This window comes from Strix uralensis, chromosome 1, assembly GCF_047716275.1.
Source record: "Strix uralensis isolate ZFMK-TIS-50842 chromosome 1, bStrUra1, whole genome shotgun sequence".
NCBI lineage: Eukaryota > Metazoa > Chordata > Aves > Strigiformes > Strigidae > Strix > Strix uralensis.
Genome location: NC_133972.1, coordinates 79,514,231 through 79,539,838, shown reverse-complemented (window position 1 = coordinate 79,539,838; position 25,608 = coordinate 79,514,231). Strand labels below are relative to the sequence as shown.

Sequence of the window (25,608 nt, the reverse complement as noted above, 5' to 3'; positions counted from 1 at the left end):
AGTGCAGGGCTGCCACCCAGAGGGGCCTAGGCAAGCTGCAGGAATGAGCCAACAGGAGCCTTAGGAAATTCAAAGGAGGCAGAGTCCTGCACCAGGAAAGGAACAGCCCCATCAACAGAACAGGCTGGGGACTGACTTGCCAGGGAGAAGCTTCTGCTGAGAAGGACCTGGGTGGGCCCTGGTAGACGCTAAGCTGCCATGAGCCAGCAGTGTGCCCTGGCAGTGAGAAAGGCCAAGAGCATCCTGGGCTGTATCAAGGGGATCAGAGCCAGCAGATCAAGGTGAGTGTTATCTCTCTAATCAGTGTTAGCGAGTCCATCTAGAACACTGTGTCTTGAACCTCCCCAGCTCAGGGAAGATACAGACAAAACTAGATGATCTTTAAAGGTCCCTTCCAACGCAAACCATTCTGTGATTCTGTGGAAACTTTATCTAGATGCTTCTGCAGAACTGAAGAAAGACATAAGGTGTCAAACTTTGGAACATTTACATTCTGATCCTTCCATTCCTTTTGCCCTTAAAGAAGTGGGGAAAAAAGGCAATTATCATAACTTTTTATTTCCTCATTTATTTCAAATAATAAATTGCAAAGTGTTTGATCACTGCTTGAAATTAGATGATTGCATAAATATCTGTATAAGACAAAATTCCACAGTGGGACTCAAATCCAGTAAAGGACTTAAGAGAAGGAGTGCTCTCAACTTTAATGTTCTTGAAGAGAAACACAAGTTTATGTACTTTGCTGGTTCTCAACTTGGTCAGAACCCTCAGCTTGAGTCTGTGGAAGTTTGTCCTGAGAAAGGAAGGGAAAATGCTACACATGGCAACTAGAAACTCTATCTGTTACAGATACTTACGGTGCTTATGATGTTGTATCAGTCTGAATTACACCTTAGCTGTCTGTGATTCTCTGACTCTATCACATCTCTTTTTCCATCTGGCAGTTTGAAGCTGCAGGATGCAGTTTTGTTCTTGGTCTTTCACCCTCTGTTGCTGCAGTGTTTTCTTCTCTCTTCTGAACTTACAAATCTGCTGTTGCATTTTTGTCATCTCAGCTTGTTTGTTTTCAAATTGTGCTTGTGATTCGAAGCTGAGCAGCCAGCCTGTTATATTTGGATCACAGTTGCTGACTTTCTGCCAACCTGCCATCCTTTTCTCCCTGGAATTTTGTTTGCAAGGATAGGAGCCATTTCTTTGTATTTTCCTTTTCCTCCCTTAGCACCAGGGCCAAAGTTACAGTCTTGGCCTCCTGTTTCTACTTTTTTTTTCTGAGATGCTGCAATTCCCATATCTTTTTTGTCTTTCTTGCATATGGTATGATCCACCTCCAAGCACTGTCTCCTAAACCTGGTCTTCACTTCTGCCTCATGCTTTATTTGAAGGAGGTAATATGCAGATTTAAGTTCTTCCACATGTTTCAGAAGGGCTTTTTCAGTCTCAGCACCCTCAAGACATTTGATCGCACTAAATAGAGCTTCCTGTGTGACTATCAGCCATCTCCTAGCCTCATTTTTCTCCTTCGTGAATTTACCTTTTGTTTCATTTCAATCTTCAGTATCCTCCTTTAACCTGCTTATTTTTTCCCCCTGTTGCTGGACGGTTTTTGGTTTTAACTCTTTAAAATTGGTCTTCAGAGAAATGGTTTCATAGTAAGAATCAGTAATCTGTGTTGGCTGTTTCTTCTGATTCCACTTCATCCTCTCAGTCACATCATCTAGACCTAAATTCTCTTCATTAAACAGTAGTCTTCCCCTATCTTTAACCTTCCTCAAAACCATATCATCACCCTGAAGATCTGTGATTTGGGTTTGTTCTTGCTGAGCCTGCTCTAGCTCCTTGATGACCCCTCTAAAGTTCATAACTATCTCCTGAAATGATAATTTTTCCAAATGGTAATTGGAATATTTTGTTCTGCACATATCTGAGGATGCTTCATAAGGACTTGGACAGGGCCTCCCTGTTCTATAAGTGGAGAGAATCCCTTTATTGCTTCTATCTCCTTGCTTATATTCTTCCTTGTGAGCAAGTGATATCTTGGAATGCTGGAGTAAAAAGTCCTTATCCGCTTCTAACATTTCCTAGGAAGACAACCATGTTCTGTCATCAATTAATTAGAAAAATTAGAGGTCATGTGGCTTGACGATAATCTAGTCAGAGAAGGCAGAAAGGCAACAGGGGATAAATTTGAGTAAGCTTCCCCCACACTGTTACAGTACTAGTAGAGTTGTGTCATTCTTCTATTGCAAAACAAGAGGTGACACCCTCTGTTCAATTTATGCAAATTATTTTTTCACTAACTTCAGTGGAAATTTCCCACCTGTGAAGATAAGTCGGTGTGGACCAGCATTATGAAATGATGAAACTGAAGAAGCCCACCCTTCTACAATGCTTACAGCTCTTGCACCTGCATCAAGCTCCAGTGGAGTGAAAAGTCTAAAGTGTCACTGTCAGATTTTGCCCTAACTTACAGTAATCTTTGACCTTAAAGCAAGAATTTAAAAAACCAAGAAATTTAAATTAAACTTGGCCAAACAACTTGATTATAGAAAATGGATACAAATAAATGTTTACATTAAAGCAGTAAGAAATAAAAGTCTTCCAAGGCTCCATGCATTGCTCTGTAAGACAGAGGTAGGAGGCAAAAAAATATGCTTGAAATGCTACTGAATTTCTCTGCTGAAAGGAGTGGGACAGTCAGAATACCTTATAGTACCCTACATAATAGGTCATACAATCTCTTACTGAATTTCCTAGATACTGTAATAAAACAGGAGTAGAGTTTGATCCAACATTTTAAAATGTTTGGTTTTAATTTTTTTCTTACACTCTAACTGAAAAAGAAAACTATAAATAGGAAAAAACATCTCAGATTCTGGTGGAAACTGTCTCTCAATATTTTCTCTTTTATTGTACTGTATTACACTGTTCTTTATACTTCTTTTCACTTCTCTGACTATCAGACCTGGTATATACACTATGTTCTCATGCAAAGAATCAGATGATATACTACTGTTGCTCTTGCTCCAGTTTTTTGGAGGTTCTATCTTTTGTCCAGTAGCTGCCTACCAAAAGAGTGTCATTTGTAGCCTGTAAACATTTGTAATTTGTAATAATTAAAATTAAACACCATTTCATTTAAAATTTAATTACAATTAAAAATTTTAATAATTTGTAATCTGAATGGGAACTTCAATGAAAGTGCACTGCCCCCTACATTCAGGACTCAGTTAATTCAAGGTGCAACTCCAGCACCTGCACTTGATATTCTTAACACTTCTCTTCTATGTTAGACATCTGGGAAGCCCAGCATGCACATAAAAAATATTGCAATATATATGTAATTTAAAGCACTACTACTAGTTTTATGAAAGAAAGGTATTTTCATTATTCAAGCCTCCATTCAAGCAGCATGAATTCTTACCATGACTTCTTCTGGACTGGGAGTTTTGCTAGCCGAGTTCAAATTACCCTCTCCAGAAAAGTGTTTCTCAGTACCAAAACCTGGATATAACTTGAATGAAGAGCCATGGGGCTGAGTGAGAAAATAAGACCGATCTTTTGTGGGGGATTCTTTAATAATGCAATCCAATAGTGACTCCCCCATTTCTACAAATGGCACTTCGTGAGGAACTACAAGGGGCTTAACTGGTAATTGTTCTGGCAGTGAAACCTCTTCTCTCCTAGATTCCTGCAGTTCTTTTTTAATAGTTTCTTTTCCATCTATGCTTTCTTCTCACCAGCCCAGCATTCTCCTTTGATGTGCTGGTTCTTTTTTGACTATGGATTCTTCCTCTGGGAAAAATGTGTCCACACTTGAAGATTCCTTCCAGATTGCTATGCAGAAAGTTGTGCTGCTTCTACTGCAAGTGTTTCTATGACTTAGTAACACCATGGTTTTCTGAGAGGTAACTTGAAAATTTATGTAGAATCAAAAAAATAATTAAGTTTCTCACAATGGTTTCAAAGAATATTTGTGAAAAAAACATAGCGGAGGAGAAGAGGTACTTTGCTTGGAACTTAACACGTGAATCATTTGCCTCCTCAGCATGTGTCATTTTTGATCAGGAGCCACCTAGACAAAACATGATGCAACTACATGAATGTTCACAGCAGCACTAAAGTACTGTATTATCTAATTTGTCTTTCCTATATATGTGTGCCTCTTCTATTTAAATCAATGCATGTATAAAGTCAGAATATAAGCTGCAGTATTGGAATATCAAGCATACTACGTGAGATGAAGGAGATCTTGGCCTTCTGCTGTGGTGCTGTACAAAGAGAGTCAAAGTATAGGGACTGCAAAAAGCTGAGCGGGATTTCTCTTAACGTCCAAGACAGCATGAGCAGGTTTTTCTAACAGTCACATGAACTTGCTTGCTATCAATCTTAGATATGTCATTGTAGTTGCAGTGAAGTTGGAGAGGATAAGCTCAGCTGAACCAGCTGGGACCGTATCTCAAGAAAAGGCCATCTGCCTTGCGGAGTGCGTGTAGCTCCTCACAACTATTTGTGTTCTGTGTGTTGTGACAGCTTACTGTGATCGTGGGTAAGAAAGAGGGACTCACAGCTTGGAAGAAGATGGAAGGACTCAGCTGCTAGGGACGTACTTCACTCCTCATTACACTGGCAGAGTAGAAGGGGAATGTAGCAGCAGCATCTTACTTCTAAAGCTACACATAAGTAAACTGAATGCTGACCCTTCTTTTTTCTTCTCTGTATGATCACTGTTCAGGACAGATGCAGTTTTGTATTTTCAGATAGCTTTTTATGTAAATCATCTAATTTTAACAGTTTCTTGACCATATGCTTTCTTTTTCCCTCTCCTATGTCTCTCCATGCTCTGTACAGTCCCTATCATTTCTGTCCTTCACTCACGCCATGCCAATAAGGCATAAGAAGCTGACCTCAAGGTCTAATGAAGCCTGTTGATTTCAACAGGCTTTGCACCAGCTCAAGATCTGAAAGACTGCACTGTCTAGGAACTACAAAGTACTGCCCTGGCATATTTTGGTAGAGGAGGGGTGTGCAATAGTTGAAATATTATTGTAACTCATCTAGCACATGGCAGTTGAAGTCCCTCTCATGTTTGACATCACCAACAGGAACATACCGCATGTCAAATTTTCCAAGGCCAGCTCAGAAACACAGGTTCCTTCACAAAGTTGTCAGTCAGTGTCTTTTCTTCCCTTTGGGTTCTACTTTTCGTCTTGCAAATATAAAGGGAATTGTTAGTGGTCATCTCGAGTTGCTTTTCCCAGGAAGGAGCAAGACACAGAGATTCTGCGTACTGGGTCTCTGTACTCAGTCTCCCAGCTTCAGTGTGAACCGGAATATATCCCTGTCTTACATAACATGCAGTGTTAAGTACAGACCTGGTGCATCTCCGAGGCTGAGCAAACACTGTGACTCTTTTTTCAGGAAAGGTAAAAATGTAGTCATAGGCAGAGTAAGGGAGGCAATAGTTTTCCAAGGATAGTCTCGTGTGAGGAGGAACATGGAGCTACAGTGGTCCAAGCTGAGTATATAGGCTGATAGAGGTCTATACTCCCAGGGATTACGGATGCTGACGGGTAAACCTGTGACACCTCTTTTCACATGCCCTGTCATATGGTGGCTGGCACATGGAACTGTAATGCTGCTTCTCCCTTTCCCTCCTGCTAACTTGCGCAGTGGTCAGTAAGGAGTGGAGAGCCTGAAGTCCCTATTTTCCTTCAGCGTGAACCTGCATGGGAATGCTAAAAATAAGTTACCCCTTCAGAGAGATTGAAGGCGGAGGGTGGTATCCTCCTACTTTGTGTCCAATTGAGGCGCAATAACTGTGGGCTACGATTGCCTGACTCCATCCTTCTGATCAGTTCATTATATTTGCCTGATGCTGTCTATCTACATAATTATACGAGCCTCCTCTCCTCTCTGAATGCCTTCAAAATGCTAATGCATTTATCTTCATGTCCAGTTGTGTTACCACAAGAAACATTGCTATTTCCATTTCAGAAACGAGAAACTACAACCCTGAGAGTTGCATGAAGGGAGTTACTGAAAGCCACGCTGCAGTTCAGCCTGTGATAGATCTGGACCAAGAATCAAAGTGAGCCTAGCACTTGTAACATAGGAGATTCTCCTTCTGAAGGTACCACTGTCACCTAGTGGCCTGCTTTGCTTAACCCTTTTGCAGTTGAATCATTTGTAGAACAGTTTGTGCCCATTTCGAAATGAGCGCTTAAAGCCTGGGAAAAAACAAAGAGTCGTAGTGGAAGTTATGTGGAAGCCTGGAGCAAAGAAGGAATAAAAATGAATATGGGAATCCTTTGGCAGTGTTATGTTTCAAACAATTCCCTGAATTACAATAACTTAGTATTTTTACTTAAGACCACTGAATAATTTATTAGACAGTGAAATAAATCTGTAGGATAACACATTCTCTGCAGCTTCACCCACATGGACTAAGAGTTCTCCAACAGCTAGTTCTAGGAAAAAGATCAGTAAACAGGTGATCTTAATCCAATTTCAGGTGTTGGTGGCTGTATGTTGGGAAAGAGCTCAAAGCATGCCTGCACAAAGACAGATCTCCCCTCCCAAAACTGGTGGCTACCCAGATTGGGTGACAGCAAGGCATGCTGGCAGGGCAGCAACTGGAACTAAGCTTGATGACCATGTTTCCTGATGTCTGACAGGGCCACTGGTTCAAGTTCTGCCTGTCCCCAAACCAGAGGTGAACCCTGCACTGCTTCTGCTGCATTCATTTCACAGCTAAATAAAGAATGCCACACATAGCATTGCATCCACTTCTGGAGAGGATACTTGGCAGTGAGTTCCTTAACATACAGGCTCCCATTTTTGTTCATGTTTTGTTTTGTTTGTATAACATCTAGCACAATGAAGCATGATGGGAATTTCCAGGTAATAGAAGATCGTAAGAAATAACAGGACAGTTTGTTTTCATATAGAATCTACCTTTTCCCTTCCAGACCTCCCTCATGACACACTGCATAATTGACCTGGGTATCATAGTGATTGAGCAGCATGAAGGCCCTCCAGCAATGCTCCCTCTCCTCTGGCTGAAGTCACCGGTGTCTAAGGAGAGCAGCGGTACCTTCTCACACAGCTAGGCCTTGCAGGTTAGAGAATTCTTTCAAAAGCAGTTGTTGTACGGCTTCTTCAGACTGACGCTGTACTTTTTTCTGCCTTACCAGCTGGCACTTTGTTATGGAGAGAGAATATTTGACACAAGATTCCATCTTTATACAAAAGAAGGAGAAAGGGGTATTTAGGTTCCAGGTGTTCTAGTGTCAGAAGCTGAAGCGGCAGAATTTGAAGACAGTCTGAAGTAACGCTGCAGCTTTAGAAATGTCAGAAACTGGCTTGTTGCTTTCCACATTCAGAGGCTCTCAATGGGCTGACTTTACAGAAGCGTTTCAGATAGAAATTGCATCTATTTCATTCATTCTTTTTTAAAGGCTTCTGAGTACATGCTTCCATGTTTTCTGCACAACTGCAGATTTTTGATAGCCTTTACATGAACTACTTGGATAATGGGAAAACATCAACAAAAAAAGAATGCATTTTAAAATTTTACCATTATGTGCCAGATAGCAAAAGTGCAGCACTCGTATTTTCTTAATCCTACATTATATTGCTATATAAACAGATTAGCATGTAAATCCGGTCTCAAAAGAACTCTCTAAGACTTAGTTTGAAGTTTCAGAAGGCAGGCATTCTTTATTGGAGCGCTGGATGCACGAGGGGTCATTCCATCTAACATGCATGCTGAAAGACAAAGGCACGCTTATTATATACAATATAAGAAATGAATATTCATGTAATTTCTGAGGAGTACACACCTATTTCCAGAGAATTGAATGCATATGTTAATACATTGCACAAGCGTACTAAAATTTGGGGAAAGGTCTCTGAGGGGCTTCTGTGGGTGTTTTTGGTGGTCTGTGCTGGTCCCTAGTGGTTGTTGAAGAGGTGTCTCTTGGTGTCTGTTCCATGAACTCTGAGTCTTCCTTTCATGCAAGATCTTGTCTTGGCTCATCGCACTGTCTATAAAGTTTCTCAGCTTTCTTATCTTTGGTTTCCGCAGGTGTCTGCTGGTTTATCTGCCCTCTCCAGGATGTACCCATCACAGTTGCAAAAATTATGTCCTTCGGTGCATTCTTGCGTGAGGCCCCTTACAGCAACTAGCACCAACTGCCTGCAGACACCTGCTAGCAGGCATCAGTAAGGGGTATTACAGTGATCTAAGATGCTTCTAGTGAGGCTTGAAATTGTGGAATTCCTTTGGCTTCAGTTGGAGTTTTATTTTAATAAAGATTGGAATTTAATATTTCAGAGTATACTAAATAAAACTCTATCCATATCTATTACAGATGACACAGATCATCACTAACGTGTTAGGGAAAATAACCACGAACCTGTGGTAAAGAGAAATGGGCTTGAAGATGCAACATTTTAAGGCTGGATTACGTGATATACAGAGGTACCACAGGTGAGAATTTACTTATTACTTACCAGCGGTTGCTGTTGCACACCGGGTAAACGACCCCGCTTGAGGGACAACACTGTGAGCTCCCCCAGAGGAAAGCTGCGGCTGCCGGGTTTACCCTGGCAGCGCTTGTCAGAGCTCCGCGGTCCGTCACCGGCCTGGGCGGGTACCGGATTCCCGGTACAATCCCGGTTCTCGGGCCGCTCTCCCCGCCGCCATTTCCAGCCCCCTCACAACAGCTGCTGGCGGCTGGGCCACACCCGACGGTACGGCTGACGTCAGGTGCTCGCAGCCAATCCCCGCGCCGGAACCTGAGAAGCGGGCGGGGCCGGAGGCGGGTCCCGCCCCCCTCCGTTGCACGGCCGTGCAGGCCCACGACGCTGTCGGTCCCTTTAGCGGTGCCTGTGGTGCCTCGTGCCGGCCGGCCGCCTCCCTCCCGCCATGGATTACCGGGCGCTGGCGATGAGCCAGGCCGTGCCCGGGCAGTTCGATGATGCGGAGTGCTCTGAGGGGTAGGAAGCGGCGAGGGGCCGGGTGTGGGCCGCTCGGGGGGGCCGGGCCTCTGGTGGCGCCCTGCGCCGGCGTGAGGCGAGGCCGGGCGGGTCGGCTGGCCGCGGGTGCCGAGCGGTTCCCGCAGGCCCCTGCGAGGGGTTGTTCGGGTGCGTCTGTCCTCCGACGCGGCCGGCAAGAAGCAGGAGCGGGGAGGCGAGTAGTCCTGCACGCCGCCTGGCAGCGGGGCTGGAGGCGCGGCGGAAAACGGCGGGGCAGGGGGAGGCGTGCTGCTGGGTTAAACCTGTACGCGTGAGGAAAGGCTGTGTGCGCTCTCTCGGCTTTTTAGTTCTTTGCGATTTCTGCTTCACCGCTGCAGACCCGGGGTGGTCGAGGCGGTTTCACCTTTGTGTTATTTGATTGTAACTGAACACGTGAAACCACGTAAGAGAATGGTGAGTTGCTTAGGATAGCGAATAAGTTTGATTCGTTTTGGAATTAAAACACCTTTTTTGTTGCACCGAAAGCATAGAGCTTTTTGTATTTAGTGGGGAGCGGATAAAGAATAGTGTTGCTTTATGGGTTCAAGCCATTTTCTTTCCAGTTTACGCTTCATTTAATGAAATGTCAAATACTGGCAGAAAACTTGCTTTGGGACATATTTGTTCTGTCATAAAAATGTGATGTATGACAGACATTAAGACATGAGTAAGTCAAAAGGCTTCATTTCTCCCACAGATTCTTTTTTAGGTCTCACTTTTTTTTATGTAGGTTGTGCTGGTGCCCTGAGTTACCAGCAGGTTGGCTGTCTGCCTCTGATGAGATTTTGTGTGATACCTTGTCAGGTGGAAATCTGCTGTGGCAGCAAGCAGAGTGATTCATCTCTGGCGAAGGAGCCAGCTGGCCTGCACTGGTGTGTTCGTCTGATTGGACTCAGAGGGATCCAAATATGTGTAACTGCAGAACAAGTTAGAAGGCAGCACTGATGTGGTGAAGAAGATAAACGTAGTCCATCCTTTAAAGGCAGTGACATTCTCATATATGCTTGCTTAAAGGCAGGTGAAGTGAGAAACATCTCACGGAGAGCTAACCTTGTGAAATCAGTTGTTGGGATAAACATATTGAATTTTTGATGACTGTAACAATCATTTATAATTATATAAAATCTGTATTTTTTTTGAAGTGAATTTACACAAGACACAGAAACAGCTAAAGAAGATGAGATCACTGGGAACTGCCAGTCATACATGTGCAGAGAAGTTAGCACTGAGGAAGGAGATGGTGATGATGATGACGATGATGAAGAGGAAGATGAAGACTGGGACTGGGATGATGAGGTGGGAAGACTCACAAAGCGCCACAACGCTACTGGTGGATGCAATCCACAGGTATGTTGAAGGCTATTTTGTGAACATCAAGGATGCCCAAGAGCAAATGGGGCTAACCTGAAGGCTTTGTTCTTTTTTTAGTATTATGTTGAGCATAAATGCAAATGGAAATTTTTCCTGGAGAGAATCCCCCTCCTTTGACTCTGTTCCTCTGACGTGCCATGTGTGTATGTACGTTGTAGCCAGAACTCTGTTTGATTTCCTTGTCTCAGACCCTATCTCTGGATTCTTTTTGTCACTGCAGTTTTCCTTCTGTTCCTTTCTCAGCTTTAATTGCCCACCCCAATCTCTACTGATGTTGCTTACTTTTTGGTATTTGTCCTCTGTGGTTTTGAACATCTTCCCATCCTTTCTATCTGATTTTGAAACTTGTCACACCCAGGGTGAAACAGATTGTTTTGGACTAATAGTGAAGGAGACGAAAGCATAGGAGATGGAGGGGAGTGTTAGAAGTGGGTTAATTTAGAGTGTATACTGTTGGCATAGAAACTCTGGCGTTGTGGATAATGAAGAGCACATGCGAGATGCAAGAACTAGCATCCTTCTGACCCTCAACTTGAACACTGAAGGTTCAAAATCTCTTTTTTCCTATTGATACCAACATAACAGAATAGTTGAATTAAATTAGACGGGTGGTGATCATGGCATATTGTGTCTAACTCACAGCACTTGTCCTGGGTGATTTATTGTTGCCTTTAGTTAGAGGTTTATGCTGTCCAGTGTTGGTGAAGTTGTGTTCAGGTATTAATTGTGTTTGGAGAAGACTACCTGTAAGAAAAGATAGCATCTTTGAAAGTTTTTTCTGTTCATTACCTTCTCATTTTTTCCTCTCATTTTTCTCCTTGTTTCTGTCTGCTATTTCCCTTCCTTCTACAGACAGAAAAAGTGTTAATATGAGAGACTTGCAGCTAAATTCCCAGACTAAAAATACCCCTGAATTGGGGCACTTTTTGGAATTCTAACTGATGTGTGACCTGTATTTTCTTTTCTTGAGTTAAGTAAAGTCTGATGTTAATCCATATCCATTTCCTCACCCTTTCTGGTTTTTTTTATAGCTCTAGGCATAGGTATCTGAGCTGACTTTTCCAATGATATTGTCTGTATTTCAACGGGCTATTTAGAGAAGGCAACTTATATTAACAAATCCTTTGTTTCAGGCAAATAGACAGACCCCTAGTTGCTATTCAGCAAAAATGTCTACCCCTACAGACAAGGCTTTAAGGAAATTTGAACATAAAATTAATTTAGGTGAGTATAATTGCATTGTCTTCTTTTATGAAAACAGATACCACTCTGTGACATGTGACATTCTCAGACTAATTCTGCTTATTTTAAGCCAGAACTCGCTGGAATGGCAGTTAACCGTTGGCAGACAGATTAAAAAATGGCTTTTGCGTACTTCAAGTTGCCTTTAGTCTCCATTAATCAGCTGTCATATGCTTTTCTCTCCCCCTTCAGAGCCACAAGGCTGTTGTTTTTTCTTGGTTTTTTTTTTTTTTCTTCCTCTTGACTTTGCCAGATTGCATAAAGTATTTCTTCCCTTGCTTCTGTAGGAGCAAGCTGTTTGGCTGGAGGGATGGTATCAACTCTCTGTTGTGATGATGTTGGTCACTCCCAAAGGTGCTACCACAGCTAAATTTTCTAGACGATTGCAGTCCCCTGTAATATTAGGGTGGTACATTATGCAACAGTTATCTCTCAGGGGTAGAGTTTGTGTGATATGTGAGGAGGCTGCTGTCCTAGCTGCTGTAGTTTGATGTTTACCATGTGATGGAAATGGCTGTTCAGCTCAACTGGTTAGGGCTAGATGTAGCTGTGATTGGGGCCTTTTGACAGGGTAGTAAACGGAGGCTGTGGTTTCCTTTGTAATGAAGTGGTTCTAAAATGAAGGTTCGAAAGAGTGGTGCTGGTGTATGTAGCCAAATACAGCAGCTTTTACACATTTAGCATTAATAAAATGCCATTTTAAATACATCATGGGGAGAGAATACTGGAAGCTGTTGCTTATTTTGTTCAGAAAAATGGTATTTGATTGTGATAATAGAAGGGCGGGCAAATTTAATGATGAGATGTTATCCAAAAGGCATTACTTCAGGATGGCATTGCATCTCCAAGTCTGTAGGACTGTCTCACTCATCTGTGTTGTTACCTTATAGTCCTACTTTGAAATGTAGACAGAGTGGAGAGCTGGGTTAACTCTGGTATGGAGCTAAGTTTCTGTGCTTGTCAGAGAGCTCCACCTGTGTTTAACATTGTGTTGTGGCATTTCAGCTGGCAGCAGAATTGCAGGAGCAATTCTGAACATAGGAAACTTCTTTGGGTTTTGGGTTTTTTTTCATTACTTCTTACGTCTTTTTCAGATAAGCTAAATTTTGATGACTCTGTTATAAACAAAGTCACAGAAAAGTCTAGACAGAAGGAAGCAGACATGTGAGTATTACTTGTGGTTCTATTTTCATTTAAATAATTTAAATCCAGAAGAGTAGTTCTTATTTCCTAGTGTGATCCTGAGTTTTGAAGAAATTTATTAAGAAAATCAAAATTTGTAAATTGTCTGCATGCAGTTTGCTTTTTGGTCTTAAACTTTTTGGTTTCTGAATCAGCTGCCTAAATCATTCCAAAGTTTTGATTCTTTTGTCACTGCTGCTGGTAGCACATCTGATTGTATTGGTGTAGTAAGACAGAAGTGACAGGTGTCATTCCACTAGAAAAGACTATTTTATCTCTGATACTCTTTTTTTCTAAACAGAGGTCCTTAAACAGTTGGTCTAAAAAGGTATTGGAAGCCTTTTGAAGGTCCCTCATGATGATTTGGTGAGGGAAAGGTACTTCTTTTTAAAATTTTTTTTAAGCCTGCAGTTTATAGCCCTAAGTTGTTAAGACAGATATTGTTTTCTCCTGAATAAGCATAATTCAGTGGAGGCAAGAAGGTATCTATACAAGTGAAGGGCACTGATGTTTATAGATTTCTTTTTTTGGTTTTTTTCCCCCCCCCCCGCCTTCAGGAGAAACCTTTGCTTTTGTATGAACTGAAAGCCTTACTTCTTGAGGCTGTTGTCTTATCTTTAATAATGAATACCGAATGTTGTGTTTTACTCTGTCAAAGTACTGAGTTCATATGTGGTATTGTATCATTTATTTTCACTTCTGCTAGGTACCGAGTCAAAGACAAGTCAGACAGAGCAACAGTAGAACAGGTAAGTCCTTAATTCATCAAATTTCTCTTTTGATGGGAATAAAGAATGTGGAATTTGGAATCAGTAATAAAATGGATACTGTAGCAACAAGTTTTGCCTTGGAATTCTGTGTCCCTTGTTATCCTGAGGAGACCTGTTGTTTCTTTATGTTGCTTTCTTGTATGAAGGTTCTACTCGCTTCCATAAGCGTTTTGAAGCTCATTTTTGTGCTTAGCGTTGTGATTTGATTATAGATGCAATGCAGAATTCCATCTTAAATTTTTATTAAATTCCAAAGAACAATAAAAATGCTGGGTTTGCTTTTTTCGGTTTGTTTCTTTAGCAAGACTGGCCCAAGGCTGCATAGCTGCTCTATTTCAGTTATGATAACTGTATCTCAAGAGAAACCTTATTTGAACATACTTAATGCAACTGTGGATGGGAAATCATTCTCTTATGTCTCCTCTTCTAGAGCTAGCTCAAGGACATATGCCTAGCTTAAAAAAAGTAATCATGTTGAAAGAAAAAGTGAAGTATCGTGCTAGAATCATGGCAAAATTCTGAGTGGTTCCTGTTTGGGTCATCATTTGATCTTTAAGAATAGTCTGATGCTATGGGTCCTTTAATATGGTACTAAGACTGAACAGTATTACTAGGTTTTGTCCTCTTCAAAGACAGCAGTTGTGGTGACTTTCTGTATTAAATTTGAGGTGTTGGATCCAAGGACCCGAATGATTCTGTTCAAGATGCTAACTAGAGGTGTCATATCAGAAATCAATGGCTGCATCAGCACAGGGAAAGAAGTAAGTTTTATTACAAATGACATAATAGTATTTTTCTCAGCAAGCTAGGTGGAAGCTTTATGGTGCTCAGATGTTTGAAATACTTGGGTTTAGTACTACTGTTTTTCTTTTGTGTTGCTTGCTTGGTAGGAAGTTACCTTAAGATAAAATGCAACTTATGTTAAAGGAAACAAGTTTCCCCAAGTATGAAAAATTTCTCAGAATACTTAAGTGTTATCTTAAATTTGTGGATCTTGTTAATTATATGTTACAGCTGAAATTTTGGAAAGGGTATGTGTACACACAATATTAAACTGTCCCTGAGAAAACATACAAACCCAGGTAATTCTTTATATGAGACTCTTGCGTGCTGATCAGACGAGCTCCACATGTCAGCAGGCGTGGGAGTATCTAAATGGTGTAACAAAATTCTGTTTGAAATACTATTAAACCATTGCTTTTACAAAACTAGCATGTTCATGTGCAGTTACTATCCAGTAATATTGCAGATAATTAAAACCAGACCACAATTTCCAAGTAAATTCATAAATTGGTTTTAGAATGCCTAGTCCCTAGGCTGATCCGGTTTTCTTCCAAGTCCTTGGATGCTGATTAAAGGCATACTTCCATTCTGTGTAGAGGTGTCAATGTGAGAGATTTGGGCCATGCTTTAGGGCCTAAATAGCGCACAGGCTCAAATTAACCCTGCACACAGGGCTTGTTTCAGTCTCCAGAATGTGGATGAGGTGGAGTTTTCTTGTGTACTGTTGTTTTTGTTCTCTGTGCGTTGTCACACCCCTATCCAGTCGTAGGTACTTCTGGTAGAAAAAAGAGATTGCCTTTATGTGCAGTCTCACTCAGCTGGGTGCTGCGTATGGGCTGAGGTGAGATCAGATCTTTTCCAGGTGTCAGAAACAGAAGAGGAGAGAAGGTCATGTTGGTTTAAAGAGTTTTTCTTTAATGTTATTTCTTCCCTTTGTAATCTGATAGGCTAATGTATATCATGCCAGTACTGCGAATGGAGAGAACAGAGCAATAAAGATTTACAAAACCTCTATTCTGATGTTTAAAGATCGGGATAAGTATGTGAGTGGTGAATTCAGGTGAGTTTGACTTCTGCCTGGTTTTACTGGGGAAGAGGGATTGTTTGAAAGGTGGTAAAATCACCGGTGCTAATACTGCATTGATTGGATAAGAGTCCTTGGTTTTTATTTCTTTATTTTAAGATTTCGTCATGGATATTGCAAAGGCAATCCAAGAAAAATGGTGAAGACATGGGCTGAAAAAGAAATGAGGAATTTAATAAGGTGATTCTTCCAGTTTTTATTTCAGCATGCAAAGGTAACAGACTTTATAGGAGGTACACTTCTATTGCTAGACTGTGGCTATCGCTACCTTTTAGGGTCTCTGGAGTGTTCAGGAGAGTGTCTTAAGCTTCCATGTCAGAGAGAAAAGGAGGAGGGAGGAATAAAGATATTTTTGTCATGCTGCTCGTTCTCTAAGCTCTTCAATGTCTGAACTCTGACATGACTGAAAAGTGAGGAGAAGCTAGAAATAGCTGCTGCTGAGTAGCAGCCCGCTGTGTGATACAGGTTAATCTAGGATTAACCTGAACTGTGTAAAGATTCTTTGTCCGAGACAGGAATGCTTAGAGAAGGGTCAGAGCCAGAATGGTTGTGGCTTTTTGTATTCATTTCCTAGTTGTTCTTCACAAGTGAGAGTTTCCTGAGTAGAGGAACTCTTATTGTGTATTATATTTAAAGCAACAGAGCTCCTATAGGCACTAGTCCAATGCAAATAGTAGAGTTAGAGTTTAGTTTTATTTTTCTGTGGCTTTGTTCTTGTGTTACAGGTTGAATACAGCCCAAATACCTTGCCCAGAGCCAATTATGCTGAGAAGTCATGTGCTTGTCATGGGCTTTATTGGTAAAGGTGATAGGTAAGTATCCTTAGAAAATAAAATATTTTTTTTTATTAATATCTTTCCACAAAGGTTTATTAAAAGCAAACAAACCCTCTGAATTTGCCTAGTTACTTTAGGCCTGTAAAATGAACATGTTGCTCTTCCATGTGCATGTGACTTGTAAGGTACCCATACACTTGACAGCTACTACTACAGACAATCTGCATGATTCTGAAGCCTCAGTTGTGTCGTCAAGTGGCTTAACCAGAAATGAAGCCTGGAAAGGCTTGCTAATCATACATGACAATCGCTCATCGTTTTGTACTAAAAACATTAATGTAGCATGGTCCAAATCATCTCACTTTGGAAACAGAGCTCCAGTGTCTTTGGCAAGCATATACCAAGCTTTGCTGCCCTTCGTGCTGGCTCTGTGCACTTAGCTGCTCTTGCTGACTTGCTTGATGCACTTAGTGAATGGAAGGATCAGGTACAGCAATTAAAGCATCTGCAGCTGGTATGAAGAAGGAAAAAGTACTCACTTTCTGTTATTTATGTTGTAATTTCAAGGCCTGCTCCTCTGCTGAAGAATGCTCAGTTATCTGACTCCAAAGTCCGGGAGCTGTACCTGCAAATCATCCAGTACATGAGAAGAATGTACCAAGATGCCAGACTTGTTCATGCAGATCTCAGTGAATTTAATATGCTGTATGTTTTTAAACTTTGGTCTGAATTGTGACATCTAAAATGTATGCATTGGCAACCTCTATGTGAGAGTACTAATCTACCTTTAAGGGATGGGTGGGGTCCTTTTTGTAACTGGATTTTGTAACTTCGGTAATTAATTATGTAGCTTTTAACCCAGATCTGAGCTTTCTTTGTTTAAAAAAAACCAAACCACCACAAGCAAAAAAACAAACAAAAACTCAAACAAAGAAAAAAACCCCACCAAAAACCCCTCACAAACTAACAAAAAAAACCTCAAGTAGAGAAAAAATTAGTAAGGTATCACTTTTTTTCCTTTTTCTTCCCCTCACCCATAACATTGCTTCTCGTGTTCCTGCGAAGACAATTTCTTTAAAGTTTAATAATACAGCTTGTGTAGAGGAGGGAAGGGATTGACCCCAAAAAAGCCACTCTGGCCCAAATATGTGAGGTATATGCTAGAGAAATACATTAAGATTGTTTGCTGGTTCTTTGTTCCTGCCCCTCAGTAATCTCCCATATAACACCAGTGGAGTTAGTGCAGCTCCGTGTGATTTTTTTTTTTTTTTTTTTTTTGCAGATACCACAGCGGGGACGTGTACATCATTGACGTGTCTCAGGCCGTGGAGCATGACCACCCGCATGCGCTGGAGTTCCTGCGAAAGGATTGTGCCAACGTTAATGGTGAGTGGGCTGTGCTTCAACTCTTGTTGTGGTAGCTGATTTATTTAGGAAGGTGAAATGTGTTCACCTATGTTCTTTAAGGTATAACTGACTGTAGAAGCTGTCAAACTGCTGTTAAAATACCCCCTCTCCTATATTCTCATGTCTTCTTTGTGGAGCAGTGTACTGTGCGGAGTTCAGAAGAGTACAGCCTATTTTGCTAGAAATCATCTGGCTGAAATGAGTCATCTCACTGTATCTTAGGTTTATGATAGATCTGAGATCAGTCCCAGGCTGATTATAGAGCAGTCCCAGTCTGCAGCAGCGCCTAACCAGTCTTAACTTCCCTCACTTAAAGGGACTGCACAGGCATACTGATATGTTTCCTTATGAGTGGAATCCACATCTGGAATTCCTCAGCTGTCAAGAAGTTTACCATATGTTATGAAGTTTCCTGCACTTGTCCAGGTCAGCTGAGAGGATCGAGGCATAGAGTAATTTATTAGAGATGTTATCACTTGTCATAATAGTCTAATAAACAAGGTACCTTTATGGTATTTTTCTTCTGAAAATTTGGTCTTCATGTGTGAGTATGCATGTTGTGTAACAGATACACACCTCCTGGTAGGCTGTGTTTCTCTCTGGACAAGAAATCTGTTGCTGCAGGCTGCTTTTCCTCCCCCTTTTCAGACTGGCTTTTTCTAATTTTGCTGAGACTTTTCAAAGTCTGTGGAAAAAGAGCTGTGTGTGTTTTGATGCTATGTGTATGTTGATACCCAGTATGCTAGTTTTTCCTTATTCCTTTTCTGTTCATGAATTTCTAATAACTCCTTTCCAGCTGAGGTACTTGCACCCTTGCTCTTTTTTCATGTCTTTTGACTTACTCTCCCTACATATTCTGGTGTCTCAGTTAGTTGCAGTGGTTTTGGTGTGGTTGGTTGGTTTGTTTCCTGTCACTGCTTTCTGTGTGTAGTCCTCCTTCAGAGGCTGCAGAGACAGCCCTAGCTGTGAGCATTGCAAGGCTTGGGGTTCCATGGGCAGAGGGCTGCCTCTAAAGTAATTTTTTTTTGTTGTTCTTTCTATGATTAATTTCTCATGGTGAGAGATCTTCTGAAAACTTTAGTAGGAAACACTTATTAAGCAGTCCTCAGTGTCTTTCACTGCTGTTTTTCAGTACAGAAAGTGCAGCCTCAGAATTTGGTTATACTTGTCTCAAGAAACTAATTCTGAACGTAGTATTGAGGAAAATTCTAATACATTAATGTGTCTTCCCTTTTAGGTGGATCATAATTAGGCTGTACTGTGTGTCAGTGGATACTTCTGTTTCTCTTTGGCAAAAGTCTGAATTCTCCATTCCTTATTCTTTGAAATATACTTCTCATCTTAGTCATTTCAAATACTACATCTGTCTTATATTGTTTACTTAGCCCTTACTCCATTAAATCTGGCTCCTGCTGAAATTGATTTGGCTTTTATGTTTATCCAGTTATTCTCCTTTTGGTATTTGTTCCATCTGGAAGATGAATGGTTTTATTTCAGATGGCCAAGAGTCATTGGATAGCTAAACCCAGTATGATGCAGTACGTGCTGCTGAGACTTTCCCAAGTCATCAGGGCCATTGGCTGTCACTCAGCATCACAGCTGCATATGTTACACATAATTACCTACGTTTTTTGACTCTGCCCTTGTTTCCTGGTAGACTTTTTCCAGAAGCACAATGTTGCGGTGATGACTGTGAGGGAGCTGTTTGAGTTTATTACTGATCCTTCTATCACCAGCCAGAACATTGATGACTATCTGTCTAAGGTAAGACCTCGTACCCTTGTTGCTTATGTAGGAAGACTTGAACAATAAAATCAGTTCAGGCTCCTTCATCTCATTTATTCTACATCCTGCTATTGAAGGAAGCTGGTACATGATATTATGATATGCTAGTGCTTCAAAAATGTGTACTGGTCTTTTCCATTTATACCATTATAGGATGACAACACTTTAATTCTACGTTTTCTCAAAAAGTCTAATCATGAAAACTCAAATGTCTCTTTCAGGTGCTACTAGAACCAGGATGGTTTAAATTAGTTCTTTCTTTTTGGCAAGGAGAAGCTCTGCAGAAGTATAACCATGCTTATATAGAGAATGGGGTTAACAATGCAGATTTCAGCAGGGTGGGCTGAGGGAGGAAGGGAATCACTCAGGGCAGTGTTACTCCAAGGTACACAGTCTTGCTGGCCAACTATAGCAGCTGGCAGATCACGTTGATTCTAGGAGGAAGGAAACTTACTCAGTGCTGCTAGCAGCACCCATGTGTTTCATCTCTAGCTGCCAGTCCTTTGCTCCCAGCTGGATGATTCTTTAAAAGGGGGGGGGGAAGGCTTTTTAAGTTAATGCAAGAGAAATGAGGGCCATATATGCCATGCTCAGAGTGGAGATTTGATGTGTCGTTCCTGGTCAAGACCATGAGGCAGAGACTTGAGTGTGGTCCAAATACCAGTACAGCATGGGGATTTCCAGATGTTGTGTACTTTGTGTCATACTGGAGATTGAATGAGACAGAACTGTGCTACGTGGTTCCTCTTATTTGTGCTCCTCTGGCTTGCCCATGTGCGTGAGAAGAGCCATGTTCCAGGACTGAGCGCTGCTCACTGTATCCTCCTTGCACTGTTATGTCCTGTAGCCATGCTGGGCCTGCCATAATTTGGTCTGGGAGGAGCAGCGAGCATGTTTTCCCTCTATTAATAAAGCAGATCTGCAGTTACAAGTGTGCTTTGCAGAAATGTTGGTTACCATTAGGTGTCACTCAAGGCATCGCCATCGGGAAAGCTGGAGTATTTGTGAGTGACAGTGTGGAGTATGGGGAGAAACACAGATGGGAATGGTTAGTTGGATTAAGTGATGCGATTCTAAAGAGTATAACTTTGTATTACTTAATATTTCTTCAGGCAATGGAAATAGCATCGAAAAGAACAGAGGAGGAAAGATCCAGTCAAGATAAAGTGGATGAGGAAGTAAGTGAGGATTTTTGTTCCTGCTATGAAATGAATATTAACCTTGCCTCTTCTAAACAGTGAAAAATGTTCCATTTTATTTGGCAAAATGTACAGCTGATAAGCAAAACATTGTGATGCTGAGATGTCTTGAACTATTTGAGATGTGAAGTATTAAGGGATGCCACGTGTAAAAGCTGACAGTGATAAGTTGTTAGAAGGCAGCTACTCCATTTCCTAAACCAATATGTTTGCTTGTAGCTAGGTCCCTTGATGTATCTTCCAGTTCAGGTTCAGTTAAGAAAAAAAATGATTATGCCAGTGTTTTTGGACCAGTGATACAGAAGCAGGATATTTGGATACGTGCAGTGACCAGACGGCCTATCTAGCTCCAGTCCCAGTCTAATTCAGTTCTTGCATCTGCGGATTTTCTCCCTTGCTTTCACATTAAGTGAAGCCATTTAAAGACCATTACTGAAAACTGCTAACATTCTGGAAAGGCTTGATATAAAGATGAAACAATTTCTATCTTAGTCTTATCTGTCTGTTACAGATGAGTTTAAAAAAAAAAAAAACAACACCAAAACGAAAAAACAACTGTGTTGAGTGGAATTTGTATCAGTGAGACCAGATTTGTACTGGTTCATGTGATGTTTATCTTTGGAGTCAATAGTACTTGATTTATCAAAGACTTTTCTTTTGCTCTTGGAGCTCTGCAGGTTTTACTAACTGCTTCTGGCTCAAGCTTGCCTAAGGAAAGATTTTTTTTTTTTTTTTTTCTTCCTAAGATATCCTCAGCATACAACTTCTGATGCTAGTGTTTTGTTTCAATCCCATCTTTTTTTGCAAACCAGTTATTCTTTTGCTTATATAAAGGTACTGTCCAGTAAGAGAGATGGTTTAGTGGCATCTAAGTTCAGTCTTTTCCTCTTAGACCATGCCGCTATGGCTAGTTTGTGTCACTTCCTTCACAAAAGAGTAGAGCTGATTAAGGGCAAGCTCTGTGGAGGTGGGGACCTCTGCCCTTTGCACAGCACTTAGTCTAGCAGTTATGACATAAAGCCTGCTGAATTTGTGGTGGGATTGAGCTGATACCGTGAAAAAGAGAAGTAAAATACTTCTCTCTGATCAGGTACTGACTTAAGTTTGCTGGAGGACTATTTCAAAAAGACTGCATGACAAATTTTAAGTATGTTGTTGATACTGCAGTTAGGTTTTACTGTACTATACTGCTGCAGGAACCTTTTTTGACTTGGACTGTAGGTTGAAGCAGGTGGTATTATATAAAGAGATTAAGTTCTAACAGCGCATTTCAACAGAATTGCCTCCTGAAGGCATTGTAAACATCACCATAAAAACATTAGAGAAAATCCTTAGAATACAAAACCTTAGGGCTCAAGTAGGTTAAGAGGAAGTTGGAAGGATTGGAGAAGTTTGTAAGTGGCTGGTGGTAGTCATGCTTAGGAAGGAGCCTTATTAGTCATGATCTATCAATAATGCGTAGGTTGCACATTAAGTCTGCTCCTGAAAAAAAAAAAAAGATACACTGTGGTTCAGATGGTAGTGGATGACTGCCGTGTTCACTTTTAGTTATTCTGAGCCATGAAATCCTTCATGATTATTCTCTTAAGGATGCATAATTAGGAAGAAAGAACATCATGAAACTCTATGTAAATTAGTAAGTTTATGTTTTCTTTTACTAGGTGTTTAAGAAGGCTTACATACCTCGAACTTTGACTGAAGTTAAAAACTACGAGAGAGATGTGGATATAATGATGAAGTTGAAGGAGGAGGATATGGCATTGAATGTTCAACAAGATAATGTGAGTAGACATGCTGTGGCACTGCAAAACCAGGGAGGGAATATGACTTCTTCTCACTGCAAACTGATAGCAACAAACAAAAACAGAAGCCTTGTTATCAAGGTGTGGAGTACTGAATCTAGTGTCATAGTTTAAAATCATCTGGTTAGTACTAATGCTAACATTGTGGGTTTTTTCCCTCGGTTTGTTGGGTTTTTTGAGATAATAACTTTCTCTGAGCACAACGATTTAATACTCATATTTTGATAATATAATTTTCTTTCTCCCTGGGTGTAGATTCTCTACCAGACTGTGACAGGACTGAAGAAGGATTTGTCTGGTGTTCAGAAGGTGAGAGGGTCTTTTTGAAATCCTTCATTTCAGCCATTTTCAGAAAAGTGCTTAGAAGGACTACAGAGAATGTCTCGTCTTGCAGCTGACACCATGAAAGAAGCCTCTTGTCTGCAGAGTGGCCATTTATGTCTGGGATGGGTCTGGCATGACAGTGTGTCTGCACACCACATGAATTGCTTCCCTGCACTGTGGCTGATGCTAGCTTGCTTGAGAATGAAGCAACAATCCTTGCTGTGGCCATGAGATCTCCAAGGTGGAGAGGAGGGAAGATGTTTTCCAATTATGGAAAATGTAGTTGATTTAAATTGTAGCATGACTATAAGTTTTGATATGTTCAGGGTAGCTTTGCTGTAATTATTGTGTAAAGAACAACCCTTCAGTGTGAGGCGTAAGATATTATGTCTTACTATATCTGAAGTACTTGACAGTGACACTTGTGTAAAGTACATTGGATAAGAAGTTGGGTACAGATCAGTCTGTAGTAATATAATTCAAGGCAGAAGCCCTCTGTGGATTCTCCCTCATTCCTTTGCAAATGTTATCTGGCAGTGGCGTGGACTCTGTTTTAAAATGGAAATATAAATATGGATGGGACCAGGCTGTGGCACAGTCTCCAGGCTTGTTTAAGAATAAGTGAGTTTTCTAGTGTAGATATTTGCGTTTGCAATAAAGCCTACGTACAGTGCCCCCAAGGTAGATTTGGGTACAATCCAAGTATAATTAAAAACTGGCTTCCACATATCTTAACAAATCACTTGTTGAAGTTAGTTTGGGAGTGCAAATACAGCTGTGCTGTGAGCCCTGACCTAAAAGTTTATGTTGTACATTGTAGTTTCCTTGTTCTTAGTTTGGATTAACCTACTTCCATTCTTTTTCTTGAGACTCAGTGATGGCTGTAGTAAAGGAGATAGCATAAGCTAGCTCAAGGGTTTCTTTGCAACTGATTCTGTTTTGTTTTATATGTATGTGTGTGTATATTGTCATCAGGTTTCTTTATTTTGGTTTGATATAATTCTCTCTTAATACATCTTGCAGATTCCTGCACTTCTTGAAAAGAAGACAGACGAGTCAGAAACTGACTCTGATGGTGATGATGGCAGCTCAGAGAACTCTGAGTCGGGCTGTAAAGAATCTGTACATCCCAAAGATAAACCTGCTGAAGTCAGCATGGACAAAAAGGTCAGCTGGCCAGGAAATGTTTATTTTTTCCTACCTCTGCCTATGTGACAGGAAAAAATCCAAACTTAGTTCTGAGTGGTTCTTTCTGCTACTTGTCTGAAACAAGCTATGGACTTTTCCTGTTTTGGAGAATGAGAGCAGGGAATGTGAATTCCGTTATGGATGCTTTATTAATGATGTTTTTCTGTAGAGGAACATGTAACATAGCCCTCTGTAGCCTAGACAAAGCTAGAAGAGAGATCTCTGCAGGAAATTCTAAGGCTACACAAAGCAGAATTTAGTGAAGCCTGGGCAGCTCTTCAGTGCTTCCAGCTACTCTTTCAAGCTTTGGTGTTCAGTTTTGTGGTCGTGGTCCCTGATTAACCTTCTTTTTCCCAGGGAACTGAGACCGCTTGATCTATAGAACTGGAGACCTGGTGACAGTGTTTGTACAGTGGCTTTTGCAGTACCATTAGTACAGACTGGCTAGCTTTGCTGTGGGCAAGAGATGTAATGCAGTCATGCGAAGGGATTATGGTTTGGGGTTTTTTTTAAGGTTTCATTTTCCAGACTGCAGAACAGCTATGTTCTGTTTTGGTGAGGCTTTTCTGCAGAGTATCATCCATGGATGAGAGCCTTCCGGCAGCCTTTTAGGTGCTGTGCAAAAGAAGGATGAAACTTGCTGGGCTTAAGGGGTTCAAGATTTGGGGGTTTGCTTGTTAGGTTTTTTCTTCCTAGGAAAGGTAAGGTAATACATTCCATATCTGTCAAATAAAAATGCAGTGGTCTACTAGATACTTTCTACCGATCCAGAGCTGCTGCCTTTCAGATGTGAAGCAGGGAAGTCTTGATCACTCCTCATGCTTATGGATAGGTTTTCATTTGGACTTCTTTCTGTGTGAGTAAGATGAGCTTTTAGGTAACCTGTGTGTTTAGCTGTAGGTTGAACAACTGATTAGCAGCAATTACTTCCACCACCCACCCCATTATGCTGACATTTCATTTTCCAGTTGAGTGCAGTCTCTTCACTGTCTGACACAAATTACAGTGTACTGCAGTAGCATAGCACCCTTTCTTGCCAATCCTGATGATGATCAGCTTGCTCTGAGTTACAAACAGTTACTGGATCAGTATTTTTGCAGGATGTATAGAAACATACTCTAGCCCTGTGAGTAGCAGAGAACCTAGATCAGTCATCCTGTTGTAATTTTAGGTGTAAATAGCATGAGTTCAGAGCTTCTCTTGTTCCCTTTCTTCAAAGGTTGCATGAAACTCAGGTTTTACCTAGTTTGAATTTTGCCTTGTCATTATCAGTGTGCAGCTCCTAGCTCCACCCCCAACCTATACTTCCTTTTTCCTTTCCCCTCACTGTTCCTGTTGATTTTCTTATTTCTTCCTCTTAACCTCATTTTTATGTGGTGTGTTAATTAACTTGTTAATGTAACAATTGATTGACCTGCTCAAAATCTCTTATTCCTTCTGGCTTTAAATGAATGGTATTTCATCCTTTATAGGAAAGGAAAAAGATGGTTAAAGAAGCCCAAAGAGAGAAGAGAAAAAACAAAATCCCAAAGCATGTGAAGAAACGGAAAGAAAAGACGGCAAAAATGAAGAAAGGCAAATAAAATCAGCTTTGGCTTGGGGAGAGGGTGGTTTGTCAGTTATTTAGTCACCATCTTCTTTCTTTTCTTAAAATTAAAAATCCTTTATTTATATACA

At 40.9% G+C, this 25,608-nt stretch overlaps 1 protein-coding gene and 1 long non-coding RNA gene across 10 annotated transcripts in view; one reads left to right on the top strand and one right to left on the bottom strand.

The window, feature by feature from the left end:
- Window positions 1-8,885, bottom strand: part of LOC141945011 (uncharacterized) — a 15,514-nt gene extending 6,629 nt beyond the window's left edge. The window contains exons 1-2 of one of the 3 annotated variants that reach the window (XR_012629396.1): window positions 8,515-8,885; window positions 7,693-7,767 (exon numbers count right to left, since the gene is read on the bottom strand). This is a non-coding gene — a long non-coding RNA (uncharacterized LOC141945011). Of the gene's footprint in view, window positions 1-857; window positions 5,998-7,692; window positions 7,768-8,514 lie in introns of those variants that run through there. The other 2 variants (XR_012629397.1, XR_012629395.1) reach the window with 2 other exon arrangements.
- On the top strand, window positions 6,003-25,608 carry RIOK1 (RIO kinase 1). Of its 7 annotated transcripts, none has more exons than XM_074872308.1 (19): window positions 6,003-6,130; window positions 6,969-7,118; window positions 8,373-8,491; window positions 10,161-10,365; window positions 11,523-11,613; window positions 12,726-12,795; window positions 13,520-13,562; window positions 14,252-14,344; window positions 15,314-15,426; window positions 15,550-15,630; window positions 16,176-16,262; window positions 16,794-16,931; window positions 17,509-17,612; window positions 19,291-19,397; window positions 20,531-20,596; window positions 22,279-22,398; window positions 22,675-22,728; window positions 23,767-23,910; window positions 25,404-25,608. In XM_074872308.1, exons 3-19 carry the CDS (start codon window positions 8,433-8,435, stop codon window positions 25,512-25,514), a joined length of 1,686 nt encoding a protein of 561 aa, XP_074728409.1. In that variant the 5' UTR covers window positions 6,003-6,130; window positions 6,969-7,118; window positions 8,373-8,432; the 3' UTR covers window positions 25,515-25,608. The 7 variants fall into 7 exon arrangements, with proteins under 7 accessions (XP_074728409.1, XP_074728401.1, XP_074728418.1 ...); XM_074872300.1 differs by having other exon boundaries at window positions 8,087-8,491; XM_074872317.1 differs by having other exon boundaries at window positions 6,005-6,088; window positions 8,087-8,491.

Bases quoted from the DNA above. Each gene is read 5' to 3' on its own strand.
- RIOK1 (XM_074872291.1), top strand. From the start codon at position 8,930: ATGGATTACCGGGCGCTGGCGATGAGCCAGGCCGTGCCCGGGCAGTTC. The intron at 16,263-16,793 runs GTAAGTATCCTT...TGTAATTTCAAG, and splicing joins TTTATTGGTAAAGGTGATAG to GCCTGCTCCTCTGCTGAAGA. The intron at 17,613-19,290 runs GTGAGTGGGCTG...GTTTCCTGGTAG, and splicing joins GGATTGTGCCAACGTTAATG to ACTTTTTCCAGAAGCACAAT.